The 25,848-nt window shown below is 33.6% G+C and overlaps 1 protein-coding gene across 3 annotated transcripts in view; it reads left to right on the top strand.

Annotated features, from left to right (window-relative positions):
- Window positions 1-306: 306 nt before the first annotated feature.
- Window positions 307-25,848, top strand: part of LOC124436989 (cubilin-like) — a 37,194-nt gene continuing 11,652 nt past the window's right edge. For 2 of the 3 annotated variants that reach the window (XM_046987000.1, XM_046986993.1), the window contains exons 1-7: window positions 457-590; window positions 20,147-20,395; window positions 20,918-21,322; window positions 21,492-21,854; window positions 22,102-22,470; window positions 24,705-24,953; window positions 25,287-25,691. In XM_046987000.1, coding sequence (XP_046842956.1) covers window positions 524-590; window positions 20,147-20,395; window positions 20,918-21,322; window positions 21,492-21,854; window positions 22,102-22,470; window positions 24,705-24,953; window positions 25,287-25,691 — 2,107 coding nt within the window. In that variant the 5' untranslated portion in view covers window positions 457-523. Of the gene's footprint in view, window positions 339-456; window positions 591-20,146; window positions 20,396-20,917; window positions 21,323-21,491; window positions 21,855-22,101; window positions 22,471-24,704; window positions 24,954-25,286; window positions 25,692-25,848 lie in introns of those variants that run through there. The other variant, XM_046987007.1, reaches the window with a different exon arrangement.

The following is a 25,848-nucleotide window of genomic DNA, read 5'->3' as shown; positions in this document are numbered from 1 at the left end:
GTGTGGTTTGACCCACATACGAGGCGTTGCAGCTTCGACACTTGAATAAATAGACCACACCAGATCTCAGAGGTTTGGGAATTTTGTCCTTAAAGGGGAAGAAAGAAGAGATACGTTGAGAAGGGCGGAAAACAAATTTAATGGATATATGTGGGAAGGCTGCAGCACAAAGGCTATTGATTTGTGTGCGAATTTGAAGGGAGTCTATGCCGGTGAAAGGAAGACAGAAATAGATGGGCATTTTGTGAGCAGTCAAGACAGGTGGTTTAGGGGCAAAGGTGTTGTTAAGGAAGCGACGTGTGATTTGGTCAATTATACGTGAAGGAAAACCGTTTTTGGTGAGTGACTTTCCTATGCTATATCTATGCTAAAAACGTTTGCCTGATTTTTGTTTTTGGGTTTACTTCATGTAAGCTATGTAGCATAAAAAACAATGTTGCCATATGGCATCTTGGGAATGAAAGGGCTAAACCGCACTGCTACCATAATGCTATTATAATCATTCCAAAGATAACACTGCTAAATGGCAAAGATGTTTATTGTAGTTGTTATTTATTTGATTCTGGGATGGAACATTTCATCTTCAGCAGGTGAGTCAGTAGTTATAATTGCTTAAGAGTCGGATTAAACAAATTAAATATAATGGTCAAATGATCAGAACATCGACATCGACATGTTATGATAATTTGTGACTTTGATTAAACAAACACAGTTATATTCTTCACACAGCAACACTTTGCCTGTAATCGGCTTATATATTGTTTCATTAATCCTTTCGCCAATCGATTATGGTGTCAATACTCATTGCAGTGTTATATTAGTGTTATAAGTCAACGATGGCGGTAAACGGGTCTGCCCATTGAGTTCTATAATAACTGGAGCGGCTAACTTTACTGGGCGAGGATGCCAAAAATGGCGGCCAACGGACGTATTTCCGCTGAAATGATCGCTTTGCAGAAAATAATATTCTCGACCTCCCCCTGGTGTCTATAGTAAATTATAAAAATTTTTCAAAAACAAACACGATATCACAGAATATGGATATCGTTAGTTCCATATTCTGTGACGATTCTTTTTTGGCGTTTCTTTTATAATGCCAACACTTCAATCGTTCAATTGTTGCATGTCGTAGTTTCCACAAAAAGGAACATATCGCTTCTCACAGGTGAGGTAGTTGTTTGTTTTGTTAGTCCATCAACGATTGAAAAGCAATTATACATGCACTTGAAAAGCCATAAAATACATATTAAAGATCGTATTTTTTAAGATTGACTTGAACGCCAAACATACTGATGTTTTCCTGTTTTTGTCTATAAAATTCTGCATACTTTTCTGTCATTTGTTAATGCATGAAATCGTAAATTTATCTATCTATTTGCAAAATAGTTTCCCTAAAGCAAAAAAGACCCTGCACACATTTTGCTCTGTGAAAAGTATCAAAAAGAAATGATCAGCCCCAACAGTACCCATGATTTGGAGCAGAGCTTGTTATGTTCTATTTGCTGACAACATGCAGGGAGGACCAAGGAGTAAAGATGACTGGAAGATGTTATTGACCAGGCAGAGTCTTAAAAAAATGATAATGCTGTAAAGATAATTGATTTATTGTCTTCCTTATCCACAGTTATTTAATTTGATCATAGTCAAATTCTATGGATGGAGACAATGGATTCACTAATGATGCCTTGAATGCTTTGAAGTTAAAGTTCATGAACCAAAAAAAGATGGCAAGAAGGTTGTGTGTGTTTTGATGCTTAATTAAATGTCAATTCACAATATATAAAATGGAAAGGCCATAAAGTTTGTGTCTATGTAAACATTTGTACTGAGATTGATGATGACTCGATGCAGATGTGAAGCATCAAACTGTTTAAGCCATTGGGTTTTATATAACTTAATGTTTAAATCATGTCATATCTTTATCAAAATATTTTAGTTGAGTGTTGTTTAAATGTTACTAATATCTAATGCACTATACTGAAGCATTAAAGATTCAGTGATGAAACCTTTAAAATTACTGTACTGTATATTTCTTATATATTTCTTATATTTCTTTAAGAAACAGTTTGAGCTTATTTACCTATTAGAGTACAGAATGGAGATTTATCATATGCATCATTGCTGCTTTTTTAAATAAATGTTTTTCACTTTTCAAAGCTTTTCTACAAAAATTGCTTCTTATTTCTTTTCATGAGATTGATGAGGTAATATAATCCAATAACTTTATAATTTCTAGAAAGCTTTTAAGCCTTGCCTTTTATTGCCTTGCTATGACATATCCATATGCATTTCATCATTCATGTATGAAGAAAACACCAAATGTGGATACTCAGAGAACAAAATGCACTACCAACTGCTTATGAAATTTATTATTGAAGTGAAAACTGTGTTAATCATTCAAATTGTGCAGTTATATTGAAAATATAGGAAAAACAAAAAAAGTGAAAAAGAAGGGTAGAAGTATTAAAACTAAAAATAAATTATAAACACCATTGGAAGCATAAGTGTTTTGATGATTATTTGCATTTTGTCCAATTTATATATCAATATAACAAAATCAAAATGTGCTACAACTTTACAAGTATTTGATGCAGTTGCACTTCAGAACATCACAAAAAGGTTACTTAAAGTAATTTCTATACAATATTACCAAACCTATGCAGACTTGAGTCTTTTTGAAATTTAATATGAAACTCAATTACAGAAAATCTGTAAATATCCAGAGATTTAATATTTACTTTTTTAAAGAAACATATAAAAATCCTACAATTGTGGCGAAAAAAGCCATTGCCTTTCCACGAAAAGAAGCAAAATAGCAATGATAACAAATAAGCTAAATTCTCTCACGTGAACCACTGTGGAGATGAGCTATGATATACTTTTTTGTATAGACTAAAGAGTTTAATCGATCAAACAAGTTTGACGCTGGTAAGAAAACGACGCATGTCTGCATTCATAGATGTGTAGCCGACATATAGCTCTTTCATCGATAGTTATAAATACATCCTCGTAGGAGCCGATAACTGGAAAGCTAGGTTGACTCGCTGTTACGAATTGTAGGTTTTTATCGTGATTTTCATCAAAAAATTGCTTGCCGAATCCCAAATACACACATACATTTTCTTCACTCTTTCTTCAGGAGGGAGTGGGAAATTATGAAATTTTCGGAAAAGCGGTCGATTTCGGTAAATCTCAGCGGCAGCGGACGAAATCCGCCATTTTTTTGGCATCATCAGATATCTAAGGCCGCGCTTCAGATAGCCGCTCCAGTTATTATAGAACTCAATGGGTCTGCCCAGCGGCAGCTACAACAAAGATGGCACACATAGATATAGACCTACTATATCTATGATGGCACACGAGTGTTAGCTTATCTGACAAGGAAAGTATGTGTAAGTTGATCTAATTGCGTAAGAAGCTTCACAAGGAAGGTCTTTACCAGGTCAATAAATAAGTCATTATCACCGTATAGTGATTACAGTACAGAAACTCCATTGAATTTTTTCAGGACGTAACAGAATTTGATTATAAAAAATGGAAGAGGACTCGTGCTTACTGCTTACGCCTATACCTTCATGTGGATATAAGTATTGCACTTTTCGAGAATGTCACAAAGTAAAACGCTATATGATTGCATAAGCGGAAAATTTCAATTTATTTTAAACTGTCTCTCATATCCTTTACACATACAGCATCAGATTAGAAAAGTCTTAAGTGCGCAAAGACACTTTGGCAAAACCACTCACTGCACCGAATCACCGATAGGAACCAGAGCCCTGTATTAGCAGAGCCCTCTATAGTATAAGAGTTGGGACATCTATTGTTATCCGTTTAGCTTACGTTGATTGGGCAATATTGATCACCTGATCAATTTCCGCCATTTTGGTTCCTAGTTTTGAAATTTTAGCTTGTGTTTATATAGTAATTGCTGCTAGTAATACAGTATTTTGAGATAATATTGCGTTTTTTTATGGATAAGTGTGTAATAACTGATTGTTGAAGGCTACTAAATGTCATTACATATCGCATAAATCGAGGATTACGAAAAAAATGAAAGAAATGCCTTTACGTCGAACTTACGAAATTTGATTGCGTATGGTGATTGTTGTGCTGAACTGCTTTTGATATAAGGTTCAATTAACTGACTCAAGTAGAGAAACATTTTTGGGCCAAATAACATTGCAAAGTTCGTGCTGATGCAGTTTCAATAGTTTTCTTACTCCAAAGCTTGTTTTTTAATCGAAGATGATTTCTCATTATGTTCTGAAATTGGTCAATCTACAAACCTCTCAATTCTCAGCCACTTCCATACTAAAACAACTACACCAAATCACAGAAACTCTTATGATTTTCCATGTTGCATTTTGTATTTTTAGTTCATCATTTAAAAATGAAGTAATTATAATTAGGATATTCAATGAAACAGCTGAGTACAATATATTTTTGGTATTGAATTGTACAAATGTACCCTACTTCTGTAGCTCAAAGTAGAACATTACTTCTCTTCTAGACTTGTTGATGATATTTTGGTTTATAAGATCACAGAGGCATATCTCCATAATTTCAGCTATTTGGGCTTTTTAATGTATATTACAACTGTTGCTGCCTTTCTCATATATATTAAAATATTGCCGGCTTTCTGATATATATTTAGGTGCTGCTAGCTTTTTGATATATATATTTCACTGGCAATACAAGGCATAGAATTTGCACAAACGGGGCTGAGCTCCCTCCAACACACCCCTGTTTGATCATTAAACACATATAGAAGTTTTGTCATTCTTCAACCAATAAATTTAACTCTTTGCTAAATTAAAGATTGGATCAGACTCATATGCTGTATAAAAGACTACAAACAGTAGCATTTATAGCAAACAGACTGTTCTTCAACAACAGAAATGTTTCATATTATAGAAATAATATATTCATTTTAAAGAAATGCTTCACCAAAATTTTCAGCAGAATCCCTAACAAACTTTATTAGAAATAAACTTTAATACTTTATAAAGTGATGAAGGCGAAATAACTTCATATACAGGAATAAAACGTTTAAGGTCAAATGCATCTTGGTCAAATCATTGCATATTTCAATAACTAAAAAGTAAAAAAGTCTGTCATTTTCTGCTGAGCAAGAAAATTTTGCGATCTTTCAGAATAAAAAATATCATGCTTGGATTAAATTGGGGGGGCATAAATCACTCACTACCATTAAATTGTTACAAATCTTGAACACAAATCTCTCCGTACCAAATCTGCATGATAACTATGATTCAAAGTTTCGAACAAAGTCTTGTCCAAGTATTTGATAACACTGATGCCAGGATAACATTGCCGCTTGCCACCAAGCTTAAAGATCTTGAAAACTTGTTACAGAGTCCGAACATAAGCCGAGAAAACACGTTCACGTACGAAAAATACTTCTTACAATGGGTCACGATCAATTTGAAGCACGAACTAGTAAACCGCAAACGAAGCTCAAACCAATGAAATTAAATCAGGTCTGCCGCAAATCGTTAAAAAAAATGCAAAGAGCTTGCTATTATTCCTAATATATTTGATACTACCATGGAATAAGCTTAAATTGCTTTCTTCTTTTGCATATAAACCCAATTTCCAATAGTATTATTATAGTTTCACTTTGCAAGTAGGAACCAAAATGGCGGCTCCGCGCTCGCCCCAGACCGTTTGTCCCAACTCTTATACTATAGAGGGCTCTGACTCTTATACTATAGAGGGCCATTGAGCTCTATAAGACCTGGAGGGGCAAAGGGGCCTGGACCCATAGATATAGTAGGACTAGATTGCTAACGAGTGTGACGTAATATAAGACTTATTAAGACGGCAGCGTGGCATTCACATTGAGCTCTAAAAGACCTGGAGGGGCAAAGGGGCCTGGACCCCGTGGTCAAAAACATGGCGGTAATGGCGGATTTTGGTTGTCAAAACTTCACTTTGAGAAAAATTTTAACATTCGCTCCTCCCGAAACGGATCTCTGTTACTATATAATGTAATAACCACGATACCGTAAGCATAAAATATTGAAAATAATGCTTCAGGTTTTGTGAAATAGACACACACATTTAAATGAGGTAAATCTACTGTAAAATAACGTATATTTTGTCAAGTAATGCTTTAGCTATATTAGAAATAAATATCAAACGGCAATCTTTACACTGTCAGTGTGTTGTTAAGCTTTCACATAAATGTACTTGTGTTTTTAAAGTGCATTGGTTTCTCTGACATAACACTTCTTATTGCTGCATGAAGGCAAACCTGTTTAAATAATTATAATGTAGGTGAAGATATTTAGCATGTTGTATAATTGTTATTATACAGACATTATTTATAATATTATGGCTTTGTGTAATGTATGTCAAGAACTTATTAATTCTCAAAATGCTAACCTTCTTGCCCTACTTTTCTTTGTGTCCTTACAAATTACAGTTACCTATACTAATTTTTTCTAGGTTCAAACAACTTGACAAATTTTTGAATTTTACATTATGCCTTTGAATTGTTCTTTTGTCTTTGGTAAAAATATCAGTGAATGACTTAAAAATCAAGTTTATCTAAAATAGTATTTTGTACATAGTAACTATACATAATTGGAAAAGTCTCATGTTGAAGACCGATGTGGCTTCTTTTACTAGATTGCTACTCTTATTCTTTTAAATGATATCGTAATTCTTCAAAAGACATAAAAGTTCTTTGTCATCAATTTTGCTTCTTCCACATTCAACTTCATTGCAAACCAATGCATCTTATGTGAATTTTAATCACCTGGAATTGAAAACATGTGGACTTTGTCAGATGATGCAGTACTGTATTTAATGTTTCATGCATGTCATGATAAGCTTTTCTTGAGCAAATATTTCAAGGTAGGGCAAAATTTGGCACATTATTGAACAAAGTAGTTTTATCTTGATTTTGATGTACTAACCTGTTTACTACACTATGTAACAAACAATTCATTTACAGAAACACCAGATGGCTGGATTTATAAAACTTTTAGCATAAAGCAAACCTTTACACACCATCATTATGATTGTCCATAATCTGTCAAATTGTCCAGGCTAGCTGTTTAATACAGGTATTTTTTATTGTACGACATGTACCAAAGAGCTCACTAATTAATCCTGCACTGCATTTGATTTCAATACAGCTCTGTCCTATATTTGCTTCATATTTTCAGAAAAATATGAAAAAATCCTCCATTTCAACTCAGTTGAAACAAGGAGTTTTAAGATATGCATATCTCGATAAGAACTGGTTGCTTTGCCTCGTCTAGCAATCGATTAAGTAAAGAACAAATAAGACTGGATAAACATAACTTAAATTATAACTTAGGAGTAAAACATTCACAAAATATAAGCCATCACACTTCAAGTATTGACTTAAAACAAAACACTGAACACTTTAAATAGTTAACAATCTTACGTTGCTAACGGTGTCATGAAATGTTTCCTTTCTGGCATTACTTCAGCATCCGTATAAACAAGTTTGCAGCATGTTTTAAAGATAAAATTTCTAAAGTTTTGTGCTTGGCATTGATATTTTATATAATCGCAATTGTGGTTGTCAAATCCGGGTGGGCGAAAAAATTTCATTTCATGAGCCCGCGTCTTTCGCTGACTTTGACAACCAAAATCCGCATGTTTTTGACCACGCGGCCGCGCTAATAATTTATAGTAATTTGGTTGACGTTTCCTCAGGTCTTATAGAACTCAATGGGCATTCATGATAAATCCAAGATGGCGCAGGAACCGGGCAAAAACTTAGGGCTACTATTAGGCAATTGTTGTTTTGCAGTTTACTTCGTTTCAGTGTTTTCAAACTCCTCCAATCAAGTTTTATTGGAAACAAAGCGTTATTAATAATGTTTTGAAGCCATATTGGACAATTGTTATTGGAATACGTGCGAAAATATCGCTTGCGAAGTGTTGTGTAAATTGCTCGTTTGGTTGTCTCGAGCCGTTTGTCTACCAAAATAAACGGATTTCGTCTGCTTTAGCTCCCATACTGGTTCGTCCACGTTGAAATACATCATATTGAATACATACAAAAAGATGGGAAAATTAATCTTCATCGAAGGGCTTTATCTGCTGCTTTTCCTACTTTTACCAATGAGGAGGAACTGGAGGATGGACTTGTACGCTTGCCATAGGTCTTGAAAGTGGTTAAGCTTGACTTTAAAGAACCTTCATGACAGTATGAGTGGTCAGGTATGAGAGGTTGGTCATCATTCTCTATGGTTAAGGCAGTTGCACATTCAGCAATTTGATGCAACGTAATTTCTTGGCTATGTATCCACTGATATAGGTCAGTACATCATCATGCCAAAGAGTGGAACTGTTTAATAACGCTGCAACTCTCCTATCAACATTTTGTGTCTCTTCAGCTAGCTTGCTTTCACTTACAACAGAGCAGTTGGCAGTTGCTGGGGCTGTCATGTATTGAACAAAGAAATATCAGTAGTTTACTTATCTTTGTACGTAAGTGTCATAAAATGAACCAACTGAGCAGTATGATACAATTTTTGTCAGAAGTCATTAGTTGCATGTTAATAATGTGATGCAATTTAGACATTTGTAGTTATAAAATTGCATTGCCATTGGAAACAACTGGTATCATAGATGGTGTTGTAGCTATAGCATAATAAAAACATATGCTATAACTAAGTATGATAATAAAGTCACATATATTTTATTCACAGCTATATCTTATAATAATCTCAGCCATAGCCAGCATTTTATTTGCTCATGCTATATCAATCTTGCTGTGTTCACTCACTGTAAAACAATAGATTTCGAATGAAATGAGCAATGATGCAGTGAAATTTACATAGCAAGTGTAAAACATTCATTCTGGATATGCCACCGATGACATCCATATCAAATATTTCATAAGATAATATATAAATTTAATGAACACGTTAGCTCTGGTAAAAAAATAATTTATACAGAGCTTTATAACTCTCTCAAAAAATAGTAATGTAACAGTATCTTGGGTTATGTGTTTGAATGTAATTATGTCAGATTTTGAAATAACCACTGTTAATATAATAAGCTTCTGAACATAAGTTCCTTCTCTTTCGTTGAACCACTTGCTGTAAGATCTCATCAGTATAGCTAATGCTCCTGGATAAAATTACTTGAGATGAGGTAAGTTTCCTTCAGTTAAGTTTACTAACTTTAATAGCTTCACTAAGATCTTGTCAGTAGATAATAGTGCTGCAGTGTTATGTATGTCCTTACTCTCTTTTCATTCATTCAAAGTCGGATGGCCTTTCCAAACCGTGTTTGAATCTCACATATCTCACATATAAGTACGAGTACAGTGGGAGTGCTTTCTCGAATAAGTCGCTTTTTTTGTCAGAAATATTCAAATTGATTCCCCAATCTTTCTGTAAATTGTCAATATGACATATTCCGATGCGTAACAAATCAGTATAGGAGTTAAAGCTGAAAAAATCTGTTTCTCTTAGTGGACAAACGACTTGAGACAACCAAACGACCAATTTACACAATATTTCGAAAGCGATATTTTCACCCGTATTTCAATTATAATTGTCCAATATGGTTTCAAAACACTTGAAATAAAGATTTGTTTCCAATAAAACTTCATCGGATGAGTTTGAAAACAATGAGAAGAAGTAAATTGCGAAAAACATCAATTGCCCTATAGTGACTCTATGTTTTTTTTGCCCGGTTCCCACGCCATCTTGGATTTATCATGGATGTCACGCAATATGGCGGCTCGTTAGCAATCTAGTCCTACTCAGTGAACTCGACATTTGAATAACTGAAATGATCGAAGCCAAAAAATATTTGTCGTCATCATTCGTCATCACACGTCAGGCTCTAGTCTCGCGTGTTCATTTAATTTTTAAATCATTTGTCTCTTGGTAATGGTAGAGTTCGGATCTTGATCAGATCGTACAAATAACGAAATTTTTGGAATGAAAAGGTTCACGGAAAGTGAATCAAAGTGATAAATCGAGAAGCAAGGTGAGGTGAACTTGATCGATCTGCTCTTACGCTGCGGTTTTCCTAAAACATAACAAAGTCTTTGGTTTGAACCCGGGAGTATCGTTACATGTTTGTAAATGTAGATCGTCCAGGTTGGTATAGTCCTGAGAAGGACTGTTTTTGTTGTTGTTGACTGACGTTTCGACAACCTTAGCGGTAGTCATCTTCAGAGTCAAAAAAATGACATGCAAAGTCTTTAAGGATATTCAATTTTTTATCGAGATGACAACCATTTAGTATTTCAAGCACTATCAAAATCGATTAAAATACAATCGCTCTGTAAAAAGTAAAATGCGAGTTATAGACTCAATATTTTTATGAAACTGATATTCGAGTTTCTTTTTCTTCGGAAAAAGATCTTTAAATCCACTGAAATGACAAAAAAGACAAACACTGTCTGCACCGTTTGAAAATTTACCTTCGACGAAAGAAAAATTCATGCTTGAATATTTTCTCGTCATATTTTCTATTGTATTGTCTTTTGCATACAGTGTATTTTCAATTGGCTTTTCCACGTTACAAGTTGTAAGTTACAATGAGCTCACTGTAGTAAAGTTTCAGCTGTAAAATAGCCTTTTGCGAAGAGCTAGCCTCGTGTGTTGTTTTAGTGATGTTGTTTATATGTTTATGCTTTCGCAATTTGTATTCAAATTTATATTGGCCGTGTGTTTGGCACTCAGAATGATACTGACGTACAAACCGCGTGAATATTCGACTTTGAAGGACTGGAACTGACGTACAAACCGCGCAAGAGACTAGGACTTTGGCTTCAACTTTTTATCTATAAAATGTATTGTCGTTATCATTCCAGATATATATATATATATGGAGTTCACTGGTCCTACTATATCTATGCGGTTAGCACTATTTTCCACCCAGCAAACCGCCCTTTACTTTGCAAAATCGGAAATAAATTAAAGATGACGGCTAATGGGAAAGAACCAAAAGCTAAAAGGAAACCATGCATGCACTGGTGCTAGGTCGTTTTGAGATGGCGAGTAATTTTATATTTTATAATACAGTTTTAATATCAACATATGAAAATATTTACAGATAAATGTTGCAGTATAAATTTTCATGCAACCACCTTAAGTTATAAACTTATAATCCAGGCTGGAAAATATGTCGTTTTTCGACGATTGTGTAAAATATTATATAAAATATTATATTGTGTAAAATATTAGATTGTGTAAAATATTATATTGTGTAAAATATTATATTTCAAAGTAAAGGGCGGTTTGCTGGGTGGAAAATAGTGCTAACCTATCTATGCCTGGACCCCGTGGTCAAAAACATGGCGGTAATGGCGGATTCATTGAGTTCTATAATAACTGGAGGGGAAACGTCAACAAAATTAGTATAAATTATTAGCGCGCGGCCGCGTGGTCAAAAACATGGCGGATTTTGGTGGTCAAAGTCAGCGGAGAGACGCGGGCTCATGAAATAAAATTTTTGTCGCCCACCCTGATTTGACCACCACAATTGCGAGTATAGAAAATATCAACTTTTTATTTTCCTAACATAAACACTTTTTTTAAATTTATTTATTAAATTGCCAACTTCTGTGGTTTGCGGACGCTGAAATAGCGACAGAAAAGGAAACATTTCATGACTCCGGTAAGTAGCACAGTATTAGTTTTACTATTTTGTTTTTAACACGATACTTGAAGAGTGTTTCTACTACTAAGTTTTAATTTAAAGTTATTTTGGTCCAGTCTTGTTTGTTCTTCACTTAATCGCTCGCCAGACGGTTCGAAGCTGTCAATTTTTATCGAGTTTTGCATCCATCTTGTATCATGATCAAGGCATCAAGCTAAACTCTCCTGGTTTGAATTGAGTTTACCTCCCAAAAATGGGGCATAATTTGTTCATGTTTTTTTTTGAAAAGATGAAGGGAAGGTTTACAACAGAGTTGTGTTGAAATTGAATGCAGTGCCATGCAATATTAATGAGAACTATGGTATATGTTGTATAATAAAAATAACTGTTAAACTGTTTGCTTGCTCAATTTGACTGACTGTATAGTGTAGACAATTATAATGGGATTGGAAAGTTGGATTTATGCAAACAATTTTAAAGTACTACTTAGCGTTTCTGTAAATGAAATATTTATTGTTATAGTAAACAGGTTACTACTTCAAAACCAAGATAAAAGTAGTGTGTTGAACAATGTGCTAAGATTTGTTTCTACCTTGAAATTTTTGTTCAACAGTAGCTTATGATTATATCATTAATATGCATGAAAATTTAAACATATTATTGTCTCATCTCATTAAATCCATACTTGGTATGATTCCAGGTGATCACATCGAATGCATTGGTTACAATGAAGTTGAATGTAGAAGAAGCAAAATAGATGGCAAAGAAATTCTTTGTGTCTTATGAAGAATTAGTAGAAATCAATAAAAGAATTCTTTAAACAAATTGTAAACAAATTTAAATTTGCTCATGGTCAAGCAACCTAGTCAAAGAATCAAGTCTGTCTTCAACATGTGACCTTTCAATTATTTAGTTTCTTTGTACAAAATACTATTTTCGAGAAACTTGATTTGTAAGTCTTTCATTAATATTTTTTTACCAAGAGATAAAAGGAACTAATTCAAAGGCTTGATGTAAAATAGAAAGATTTAACAAGTTGTTTATCATTTAATCCCCAAATGTTAGTTTGTACATATAAATAATTAATATTGGTAGCTGTAAGTTGTTTAAGCAAAACAGAAGAGTAGTAGTGCTAGAAGGGTTAGCATTTTTGAAAATTATATCTTGTTCATGACATATATTACACAATTCCAAAAAACTGTAAGTAATGCACAATAATATCTATAGAACTTGATAAATTTCTTCACCTACACTGTCAGATAACTATTTTGCCTTCATGCAGCAATAGACAGTGTTTTTGTCAGAGAAACCAATGCACTTTAGTTTCAAGTTTGTAATTTCAATGGAAAATTAATGTAGTTCTGTTCAGTAATAGATCCAAGATTCTGCCAAGCTGTTTACAAAATACAAATTACCAAGCAACAGTGTCATGGTGTTCTTGAATTTTTTCTTTTTGTAGCTCTTATAGTTCAACATACTTTCTTTATGAGTTTTCAGTAGATTTATCAGGTAATGACAATACACTTATGATACTTAACCATGGTAAATTTTTAGTTGACTTATGTCGTAGGACTGAAGCAAACATTTTCTCGCTTCCTTAGGAGCATTTTTACACAGATTTATCCATTTGAAGCAAGAAAAATAGGTGCACCAAACTGTTGACAAACAGTCAAACACACAAAAGCATGAAATAATGTATAAGTTTGACGAGATTGACAGGTCTAGTAAAGAATGCCGTTTGACTTTCACTTTTAAAAGGCTAAAATGTCATAAAATAACAAATGTTACATCCAAATATGCGTTTCCTCTACCGTCGATCTTCTTTATTTTGATGTGTCTGTGCTGTGTTTTCACGCAATGCTGAAGCATTATTTTCATGATATGCTGTCGGTATCGTAATTGTTTTTTTTCTCACTTGTTTTCGTCCATACAAACAGTATTAGAAATCAGGAGGGAGTGAATATTGAAAAAAATTTTTAAAGTGGAAGTTTTGACCACCAAAATCCGCCATTACCATTGAGTTCTATAATAACTGGAGGGGAAACGTCAACAAAATTAGTATAAATTATTAGCGCGCGGCCGCGTGGTCAAAAACATGGCGGTAATGGCGGATTTGGTGGTCAAATTCCACTTTACATTTTCACTCCTCGATTTCAAGTGAAAAAATTGACCACCGACAGCATATCATAAAATAATGCTTTCAGCATACGTGAAAAAACACAGTACGAACACAAAAATAAAGAAAATCGACGGTAGAAACGCATATTTTATTTAAGATTGATTTGACATTTAACAGCTTAAAAGTGAAAATCAATGGCATTCTTTTAGTAGACAATCTCGTCAAACTTATACATTATTTAAATAACTGTGTGTTTACTGTTTCTAAACAGTTTGGTGCAACTATTTTTCGCTCAAATGGATAAATCTGTGTGCTTCTTTCCAAGAAGCAATGTTTGTTCGATCTACGACATAAGTCAAGTCCTGAAGGCATGGATCATATAATGTATTGTCATACTAATAAATCTAAAACTCATAAAGAAAGTATGTTGAACTAGAAGACAAAAAAGAAAAACACCATGATTTTGCTGTTAATTTTTATTTTGTAAACAGCTGGCAAATCTTGGATCTATTATGAACAGAACTATTAATTTTCCATTGAAATAAAACGACTAAAGTTATTAATTCTCTGACAAAAAACTGTCTATTGCTGCATGGTAAAATAATTTGACAGTGTAGTGTTCAAAGAAATTTATCAAGTTCTATAGATATTATTGTGCATTACTACAGTTTTGGGAATTGTGTAATATATGTCATGAACAAGAATAATTTCAATTACTAACCCTTCGGCACTACTACTGTTTTTGTAACCAACTTACAGTACCAATACTAAATTGTACAAACTAACATTTGTTAAATGATAAACAACTTGTTGAATCTTTATTTTACATCAAGCCTGATAGTTCCTTTCTCTTGGTAAAATATTAATGAAACTTACAAATCAAGTTCTCGAAAATGTTTTTGCAAAGAAACTAATAATTGGAAGGTACATGGAAGAATGACTTTGGAGTTAACGACCATGTTGGTGAACATTTTACAATTTGTTAAAGGCTAGCTATTCTTTAACTTCTTCTGCATTGCAACTTCATTGTAACAGCATCGATATGAATTTGTGGATCATCTGGTCATACCAGTATGGTTTGAGGATGAGATAATATGTTTAAATTTTCATGCATATTAATGATAATCATAGCTACTGTTGAACAAAAATTTCAGGTAAAAATCTTAGCACATTGTTCACACTTTTTTGAAATGTCTTCTGTTTACTACAACAATAAATACTTCATTTAGAAACTAATGTACTTTAAAATTGTTTGCATAAATCAACTTTCAATCTCTTTAATTGTCAACATCTGTCACTCAAATTGAGCGCAATACTGTTTAATAGTTATTTTATTATACTGACATATAGAGTTCTCATTATTTTGCATGGCTATTCAGCTGCTCTGTTGTAACTTTCCTTCATCTTTAAAAAACGTGAACAAATTATGCCCCATTTTGGAGATGAACTCAATTCGAATGGAGTTTAGCTTGATACCTTGATCAGCGATGGATGCCAAACAAATTGACAGCTTCGCCAGCGTTAACGAAGAGCAAACAAGACTGAACCAAAATAACTTTGAATTAAACTTTAAAAAACAGCTTCAAGAATCGTGTTAAAACAATAGTAAAACTAATACTGTGCTTACCGGAATCAAAAATGTTCCTTTCTGTCGTTATTCAGCATCCGCAAACACAAAAGTGGCAGTTTGTTAAATAAAGTTTTAAAGTGTTTATGTTAATAAGTTTATTGTTCTATCTGTCATATCGTGGTGGTCAAAGGCACAAATTTTTCTGAGCATGCGTCTCTCCTTTGACCACCAATACCCATACATATGTTTGACAAACGAACTTTAAGAATTCCATATATATATATCTGGAATGATAACGACAATACATTTTATAGATATAAAATTGAAGCCAAAGTCCTAGTCTCTTGCGCGGTTTGTACGTCAGTTCCAGTCCTTCAAAGTCGAATATTCACGCGGTTTGTACGTCAGTTTCATTCCCTGAGTGCCAAACATACACGGCCAATATAAATTTTGAATACAAACTGCAAAAGCATAAACATATAAACAACATCACGACAAACAACACACTAGGCCAACTCTTCGCAAAGGTTATTTTTACAGCTAAACTTTACTACAGTGAGTTCGTTGTAACTTACAACTTGTAACGAGGAAAAGCCAACTAAAATTACACTTTATGCTAAAAGGCAATACAATAAGAAAATATGACGAGAAAATATTCAAGCATAAATTTTCTTTCGTCGGAAGGTAAATTTTCAAACGGTGTCAGACAGTGTTTGTCTTTTTGTCGTTTCAATGGATTTAAAGATCTGTTTTTCCGAAGAAAAAGAAACTTGAATATCAGGTTCATAAAAATGTTGAGTCTATAACTCGCATTTTACTTTTACAGAGCGATTGTATCTTCATCGATTTTGATAGTGCTTGAAATACTAAATGGTTGTCATCTCGATATCAGTAATTGAATATCCTTAAAGACTTTGATATGTTTTAAAGGAAAACCTTAGCGTAAAAGCAGATCGACTAAGTTCACCTCACCCTGCTTCTCGATTTATCACTTTGATTCACTTTCTGTGAACCTTTTCCTTCCAAAAATTTCGTTATTTTTACGCTCTGATCAAGATTCGAACTCTACCATTACCAAGGGACAAATGATTTAAAAAAATTAAAATGAACACGCGAGAGACTAGAGCCTGACGTGTGATGACGAATGATGACGACAAATATTTTTTTGGCTTCGGTTATCATTCCAGTTATTCAAATGTCGAGTTCACTGCGAGGCCCAGGCCCCTTTGCCCCTCCAGGTCTTATAGAGCTCAATGGCCATTACCGCCATGTTTTTGACCACGAGGCCCAGGCCCCTTTGCCCCTCCAGGTCTTATAGAGCTCAATGGGCGGATTTTGGTTGTCAAAACTTCCACTTTGAGAAAAATTTTTAACATTCGCTCCCTCCCGAATCCGGAACTGTATTACTGCTTATATCAATGACAACCAGCGAAAACAACCACGATACCGTAAGCATAAAATATTGAAAATAATGCTTCAGATTTTTGTGAAATAGACACACACATTTAAATGAGGTAAATCTACTGTAAAATAACGTATGTTTTGTCAAGTAATGCTTTAGCTATGTTAGAAATAAATATCAAACGGCATTCTTTACACTGTCAATGTGTCGTTAAGCTTTAATGCATAATCCCATGCGCAATACTTGTGTTTTTGACTATTTTTTACAGCTTCGTGCAACTGTCTTTCTTGAATAGATGGGTAAATATTAGTTAAAATGTCCAAAAGGAGTTAGAAAAGTTAGCTTACCCTACGACTTAAGTCGACTGGAAATATATTATAAGTAGGTATGTATTTTTTTTGAGTTTTTTTTGGTAGGATTGATTCTGGGTGTCTTATAAGGTATTATGATATTCTGATAAATCTACTGAGAACTTATGAAGAAAATATCTCGAACTAGGAGAGCAAAAGAACGAAATTCAGAAATTCTATAATCATGTTGCTGGTTCTGTTTTGAGCCAAGATATTAGTAACTGGATTGTCATTGACAACCATGGATCTACTATTGAACAGAACTACATTAATTTCCCATTGAAAATACGATTTTTTAAATTAAAGTGCATTGGTTTCTCTGACATAACACTTTTCTTATTGCTGCATGAAGGCAAACCTGTTTAAATAATTATAATGTAGGTGAAGATATTTAGCATGTTGTATAATTGTTATTATACAGACATTATTTATAATATTATGGCCTTGTGTAATGTATGTCAAGAACTTATTAACTCTCAAAAATGCTAACCTTCTTGCACTACTTTTCTCTTGTGTCCTTACAAATTACAGTTACCTATACTAATTTTTTCTAGGTTCAAACAACTTGACAAATTTTTGAATTTTACATTATGCCTTGGAATTTTTCTTTTTGTCTTTTGGTAAAAATATCAGTAAATGACTTAAAAATCAAGTTTATCTAAAATAGTATTTTGTACAAAATAACTATACATAATTGGAAAAGTCTCATGTTGAAGACCGATGTGGCTTCTTTTACTAGATTGCTACTCTTATTCTTTTAAATGATATCGTAATTCTTCAAAAGACATAAAAAGTTCTTTGTCATCAATTTTTGCTTCTTCCACATTCAACTTCATTGCAAACCAATGCATCTTATGTGAATTTTTAATCACCTGGAATTGAAAAACATATGGACTTTGTCAGATGATGCAGTACTGTATTTAATGTTTCATGCATGTCATGATAAGCTTTGCTTGAGCAAATATTTCAAGGTAGGAGCAAAATTTGGCACATTATTGAACAAAGTAGTTTTTATCTTGATTTTGATGTACTAACCTGTTTACTACACTGTGTAACAAACAATTCATTTACAGAAACACCAGATGGCATTCATAAAACTTTTAGCATAAAGCAAACCATTACACACCATCATCATGATTGTCCATAATCTGTCAAATTGTCCAGGCTAGCTGTTTAATACAGGTATTTTTTATTGTACGACATGTACCAAAGAGCTCATTAATTAATCTTGCACTGCATTTGATTTCAATACAGCTCTGTCCTTAATATTTGCTTCATATTTTCAGAAAAATATCATGAAAAATCCTCCATTTCAACTCAGTTGAAACAAGGAGTTTTAAGATATGCATATCTCGATAAGAACTGGTTGCTTTGCCTCGTCTAGCAAGCGATTAAGTAAAGAACAAATAAGAATGGATAAACATAACTTAAATTATAACTTAGGAGTAAAAACATTCACAAAATATATACAATCACACTTCAAGTATTGACTTAAAACAAAACACTGAACACTTTAAATGGTAAACAATCTTACGTTGCTTACCGGTATCATGAAATGTTTCCTTTTCTGGCATTACTTCAGCATCCGTCTACCAAACAAGTTTGCAACATGTTTTGAAGATAAAATTTCTAAAAGTTTTTGTGTTTGGCATTGATATTTTATATAATCGCAATTGTGGTTGTCAAATCCGGGTGGGCGAAAAAAATTTCATTTTATGTGCCCGCGTCTTTCCGCTGACTTTGACAACCAAAATCCGCCATGTTTTTGACCACGCGGCCGCGCGCTAATAATTTATAGTAATTTGGTTGACGTTTCCCCTCCAGGTCTTATAGAACTCAATGTAGAGGGCTCTGTGTATAAGGAGAGTTGGGACACCGGTAGTAAAATTGTTTAGCGTCCGCCATTTTTGTTTCAAAAGCCAGCAAAGATAGAGCATTTAATGGTGGAGAGATAAATTTTCATTAGTGTTTTCTTATTCATGAATAGACAGCGATGCCTACCTTTGGAGCTCAGTTGTTTATAAATGTCATAATGATAGAAAAGCATTTATTTAATGCAGTGGATGTAATTTATACGCCTTTAGCACTGTTTTTTCCGCTAGGGAGCGCGCGTGTTTCTATTCGTCATCGCTTCGATCGGCAACAATTTTTTATTATTTATCTATTTATTATTTTTTATTATTTATTATTTATTATTTTATTATTTTTTATTATCTAACCCTAACCCTAACCCTAACCCTAACCTTGATCATAATGCAAAATGCAGAGAACAATACGTGTCCCAACTCTTAAAAATACAGGGCTCTGATACGAACAATTGTAAACGCATTAAAATATCAAGATAGAGTTAGTAATATATTGTATTATGTTAAGAGATCCAAGAAAAGAAATAAATAAGGTTGTATTTTTGTAGTTTACCTGCCAACCTGCTTCAAGCCTCCATCTCCCATTATCCGTACATGTCTGCTATGTTTTCTCGTGATAATAGGACCAATCAACGATAAGCGTTTGTGTCGCACGTAATCAAAAAATTTGGGCTCTAATGCTCCTGGAATTACTCTTATTAGCCCTGTTAACAAGCAATAAAACAATAAACTGTGGTAAAACACGGTTTTCTTGCCATTTATATTGTCTTTGATAGAAGAAGAAGAAACTATGTGACTTTCTCCACAGATTACTGCAAAAGAAATAGGTCTAGTTTAAAAACAAAAGCCTCTCTTTGCATTACCAATATATTTCAAAGGAGATTAATACGGTATAGGATGCATATATATGAATATTAGCCCCCAATTATCAATCTATTGCGATCCCTGCAACTACAATTTAATGTCTGGTCTGGATCGTTTTGAAGTAATCATTACGGTATAGCCATGAAAAGAAAGAACTTAAAACTGCATGCTTGGGGTACCTGGTATGAGCTGAGTTTAAGTTATTAGGTTTAGTGAGCATTAATTTACATTTCTTTGTCGTGTACATAATATCAATTAGTCTGAAAGCTGATATCACATACAAACCATAATAAACCATAATAGTAAGTCAAAACCATTATCTGTTGCATTAAATTTTTGTTTTTGCAGATGATCGATGGCCTAACGGTAATTTTGGTTTGCCAAATACAATTTCTGGATGTCCTGGAGGCTTGGAAAGTGGTTGGCGTGAGGGATGGAGGTTCCAACATATGGAGAATGATAAAAATAGAAAGCTAAGTTCAAGCGCATCATTTAAAAATCACTTTCGTATTGCGTTTCATATAACAAAAATGGATATGATCCAATATTTTTGTATGCTAGACCAAATTGGCAACAATTCAAAGTCTTGGCCTAGAGGTATAAGGGCTGTTTCTGGTTTGTTTTCCATATTGACTGTCTTTATAGTTTGTTTGCACAAAATACATGATACAAAAAGATTACTTTTTATGACATTTCATTATTTCTTGTGCATAGTATCATATAAAATATCATTAAACTTTTTATATTCTACATTGGATACACCTTAAACTAAACACTGAAAATAAAGCAATTCTCATACAAGAATATTTTCGATTACGAGATGCCTTGAAAAAAATAAGTAAAAAAAACGTAGTCAAATATTTGTAAAGCCAATGTTTCGTCAGCCTAACTATTAAGATACTCAAAGGCAATTTACTAGTATGCATGAAAATGATAAATATAATTAACATATCTTTCAAATATTGACTGTCTTTTGGTTTGGCAAGTGGAAAGTTTGCAGATGGATTTGATTTTTTATTTCAGGATTGTCGATTGCATTTCACACATATACCTCAGTTAAAGATAACTGACTACTGAAATTTATAAAGTGTAAATCATACATTAACGTTTTTTTAAAAGGTACATATTGTGTTTACAAGTCAAGTAATGCTTGTCCTAATGGTATGAGTTCAAATGGCACTGTTAAATGGGACAATGAAAATACTAATAATGTCAATGTACGAAAAGGTCGACTACCTGATGGCATCTATGATAAAGACACTACTATTAATTATTGCTGTCAAACAAATGGAAACTGGTATGATTCCATTGAATTGCCAGTTATCAAACCTTTTTACTTGTTGACATCCAATTCATTGTCATCTCCCAAATGTCAAATGGTAAAATGGGCAACAAGTCAAATGGAGTATATTTTATTTGATACGGAGGATGACAACAATAGTGATAATCTTTCTGGAAATCATGTTTTTGTTGATACTTCTGATAGTTCTGGTCGCAAAAAATTCTACTATTGTTATTACAAAGGTAACGGTCTCTATTTTTTTTTATTTCTTGTTTTACAAAACCTGAAGAATGCACAAATATAAAATTTCCTGTTGTCAAAATTATCCCGTAATGATTGTATGATGACCATATATTTTTTACACCTTCAAGAAGGATATGTGTAATTTTGTCTCTGTAAACCAATTTTTAGACTGTCGTGTTTCTGTCACTGGTCTCAGTGGTTCAATTTCATTGCATCAGACAGCCAGAAATAATATGCATCCACACTCTCAATATTGTTCATGGTTGATCACTGTAGCAGAAACATTTGTCATCTCCCTGAAATTCTCAATACTTAATGTCCCACAATGCAAGGATACATTTCTCAATATTTACGATGGTCCAAATGATACCTCTTCTATACTTGGTAAATATTGTGGAGCAAATGCAAGTGCAGGAATAAAAATACGTTCTTCAACAAACCATTTGTTTATCTTGAGTAACTCTGGTAGCTATGGGTCATATCCGAAAAGTGTGTTTGCTTTTCGTGCACAATACAAAGCTCAAGTTTTAGGTTTGTTGTTATCATTTGTTATATTGACAACGTCTCTTTCCATTAGCTGTAACTTTTATTGATTAAGAATAAATTTAGAAGTTCATTACAAATTAAGCTTGCAAACAATGGAAAACTGATAATTATTGCTACTTCCTTTGCTAAATCGTCATTTAAACTTTCTAATACAAACATTCAAGTGATTGTGCAAGATTATTTGTAAAATGCTTTTTATTGTTTTTATCTTTGAAATTGCTTTTTACTTCAGGTTATCGCAGATTATACACTGCTCTTAGTGGTTCAATATCTTCACATGATCGAACGCCAAACGACACCAAACTACACTCTCAATATTGTTCATGGTTGATTACTGCACCAGAAACATTTGTCATTTTACTCAAATTCTCGATATTAAACATCCCACAATGCAACGATAAATTTCTCACTATTTACGATGGTCTAATTGATACCTCTCGTCTACTTGGTAAATATTGTGGAGAAAACGCCACTGCACAAGTGAAAATACTTTCTTCGACAAACCAGTTGTTTATCGTTGGTAACTGTGGGAGCAATGAATCTTATTCAAGAAGTGTGTTTAGATTTCAAGCACAGTATAATGCTAAATGTTTGACTCAAGGTTTGCATGCGGTTTTATTTTGAATTAACTTATCTTTAGAAGTCCTTATATGATTTTTTGCCCTGTTTCAGTAAAATAGTAATTTTCCTTTCAGCCTGTCGTAACGACCGATATACTCTAAATTTGTAATTACAAGAAGAAAGTTTTATCTGGGCTAGATAGGGTTTTCAACCTAACAAAAACAGCAGTAAACTTCATGTAATAATAGCGGACTTCACCGGGTGAATTTCAAAACCTCATTCACAATAATTACTTAACCTCCAAAGTATTTTGAGTACAACTGGACTAAAGTTGTCGTAAAATTTGTTATCAATGCTACAAACGCGCCAAAAATTCAAAAGCTTTTATAAAGTTATTAGAATCAGGCTATCTCATGTGCATATGTGCATGCTTATAAAATCATCAAATGAGATGATGACAAATGCATATATGGCAACGGTAACTCCAAATATCGTAAGGATTTTGATTCATCGTTTCGACTTTATTTCTTCATTAGGAATGATTATTTTACAGCTTTAGTGCCATGATTAAGTTACAGTTTCTGCCTACAGATAGCAATTGCTTCTTTGAATGGAAGGTTTGACCAATGATGAGACAGTTGCTCAGGAGGAAGAGAGTTAAGTCAAATTGCTCATTCGTTTTCTGTAATAACATACTCGTGTAGTCTTGTGTAGAGGAATCTTTCTGTCTTACCCATGTGTATTTTGGTGCAGCCTGGACATGAAAATTTGTATACTGCTAAACTTTGAAATTCTTTGGGTGTTTTGTCTTTGTATGATTGCAAGTAGCCTTTTGTGTTAGTATCCAAAAACAATGAATTTAACCGGTTTTTCAACAATGTAGAGAGTTTTAGTTTAAATTGGTGTAGGATATCCGTTCCACGTTTAACTATGCATTAAGGTCGGATAAAAACCTGACGGACTTTGCCTGTTTGGTCATCACTGCTGTTACCAGGACTGATTTGGGTTTGATCAGCATTTAGGGTGAATTTTTTTAGCGTTAAATTTGCGAATTTTTTTGTGCTTACGCTATCTGGAGTTATATGCTTATATTATTTGGATTTACGTGCTTACGTTATTTGGAGTTACTGTTGCTATGTATTTTATTAAAATATTCAGTGGCTCCCGAAAACATTTTTGCGAGGACAAAGTTGCTTGCGTTTAAATAGGGACCTTAAGATTTCACGACGCGCGTTACAACGACGCGAGCTTGGCGCGCATGTCCTGGTGCGAATGCGTTCGCGTGTCATTGTAAGTTAAGTCATTAAGAATAGATTTCCTTAACGACGCGGACTTGTGAGTTCACTACCTATACTTTCAAAAAAATGGCCTCCTTCAAAAAAACAAGAAATGCTATAGCTGTTGCGTATGACGCCGCTTTGATAAACGAAGAAGAATTGATGAGCAATCACTTGATGATGATGAAAACTGTTCTGCCATTTTCTTGCCTTGCTAAAAGCAAAAATGTAAACATATTTTACTCGCAGATAAATATCAACACATCAATTACATACCAGACTCCACAGACAATTGTAAATGGTGAATTAAAAGCTGAATACTTACTTTAAAACCTTTTTTTGTGAAAAATTCCACCTTCGATCTAGGACGACGTGGGATTAAGCAAAGACGCCGCGTAGTAGAAGCACGACAAAACTCCACGACGCACGCACGTGCGCATTGGTTTAAAATTCATTTCCGCTCGCGTTGTAGATGAGCGCGTCGTCAAATCTTAAGGTCACTAATATTGGGGTTGGACAAAATATTTCCTTAAAAATTGGTGATTCACTATAATAGATTGTCCTCGTAAAAGGTGAAAATTCACTCTAAAATATACTGGGTCAATTATAATAAAAACAAGTTACATAATAGCGCCGTTTTAAATCACTATACCTACGTTGTTCACGTTAACACGCCTGGTCTTCGTGAGTGGTTGGCAGGCTAAAACTGACGCAATTTTTAATATTGTGATTAATTTCTTACTTATATGAAAGTAAAAAATGTAGCTTTATTGTTGAATATTCAAAAACTGCATAGCAGATTTAACTGTGAAAGAACATAGAAATTGATGAAATTGAGAATGGAGTTATAATTTGGATTAGGCAAAAGGATGATAATGATTTTGAAATGATTTTGTTCCAGAGCAACTATTGAATTAGCATATACGTATGATATACCATGTAAAGCTGTAAACTGGTAATACAAATTCCAATTCATCTTAGTAGTTTTGCTTTACAGAGAACGATCAGTGGCCAAGTGGTGACTTTGGATTACTTAAAGCTAAAACGGGATGTCCAGGTGATTGGAAAAGCGGATGGCGAGAGGGATGGAGGTTCCAGGATATGGAAGATGAGAAAGAACCCTCAACAGCGTCATTTGAAAACCACATGGATGTAACCATTCTAGACAGAGCATCGGGTGAAAATGTCAATCGAACATTTTGTATGTTGAATCGAACAAACAAAGAAACATCACCATGGCCTAAGGGTTTGTGGCTGTTTGTATATATATTTTTTGTTATGGTTGCTTAAAATAGCTTTTTGTTTGTCTCTGAGCAATGGACTATGGAGAGTTGTCAACACAAACGATCTCTATATACGACATGAATGGACATAATTTGGTGTGCTATGATGAGTTGGTGAACATTATTAGGCCATTCATTGTCGTTTTTGATAATTGTTCAAAAACCGGAAATGAATATTTTAGTGATGCTTTCCTCTTTATATCATAATTTATTTACAAACATGTACAATAGTATCTTGACAAATGACTTCCAAAGTAATAACATTTTCTTAAAAATATTTTTTATGTTTTTTAAAGGTACGTATTGTATTTACAAGTCACGAGGTACAATTTGTCCGAATGGTATGAGTCATGGCTTTGTGAGGTGGGACGACGAAAACAACGGCAATATAAATAAACACGGAGGATACTTACCTGACGGAACATATGATATAGACACTATTATTACATATTGCTGTCGAACAAATGGAAACTGGTATGATTCCATTGAATTGCCAGTTATCAAACCTTTTTATTTGTTGACATCCAATTCATTGTCATCCCCCAAATGTCAAATGGTAAAGTGGGCAACAAGTCAAATGGAATATATTTCATTTAATACGGAAAACACTAGGAATCTCGATTATTATGCTGGAGATTGTGTGTTCTTCGACACTTCTGGCAGTTCTGGTCTCGTCAATTTATACTATTGTTACTACAAAGGTCTTTAAATATCCTTTAATCTTTTGTTGAACAAATTTTGCGTGGAAGAGCACTAAAATAGAGATCTATTGTTTGAATTATTCCTCATGATGATTTGTAAAATGGCTGTATGGTATGGGTTGTAAAAAGTTTAATTATTTATTTTTAATTTCAAAAA

This window comes from Xenia sp. Carnegie-2017, unplaced genomic scaffold (genome assembly GCF_021976095.1).
Source record: "Xenia sp. Carnegie-2017 unplaced genomic scaffold, XeniaSp_v1 HiC_scaffold_1, whole genome shotgun sequence".
Taxonomy (NCBI): domain Eukaryota; kingdom Metazoa; phylum Cnidaria; class Anthozoa; order Malacalcyonacea; family Xeniidae; genus Xenia; species Xenia sp. Carnegie-2017.
This window is presented reverse-complemented; position numbering and strand designations above follow the sequence as displayed.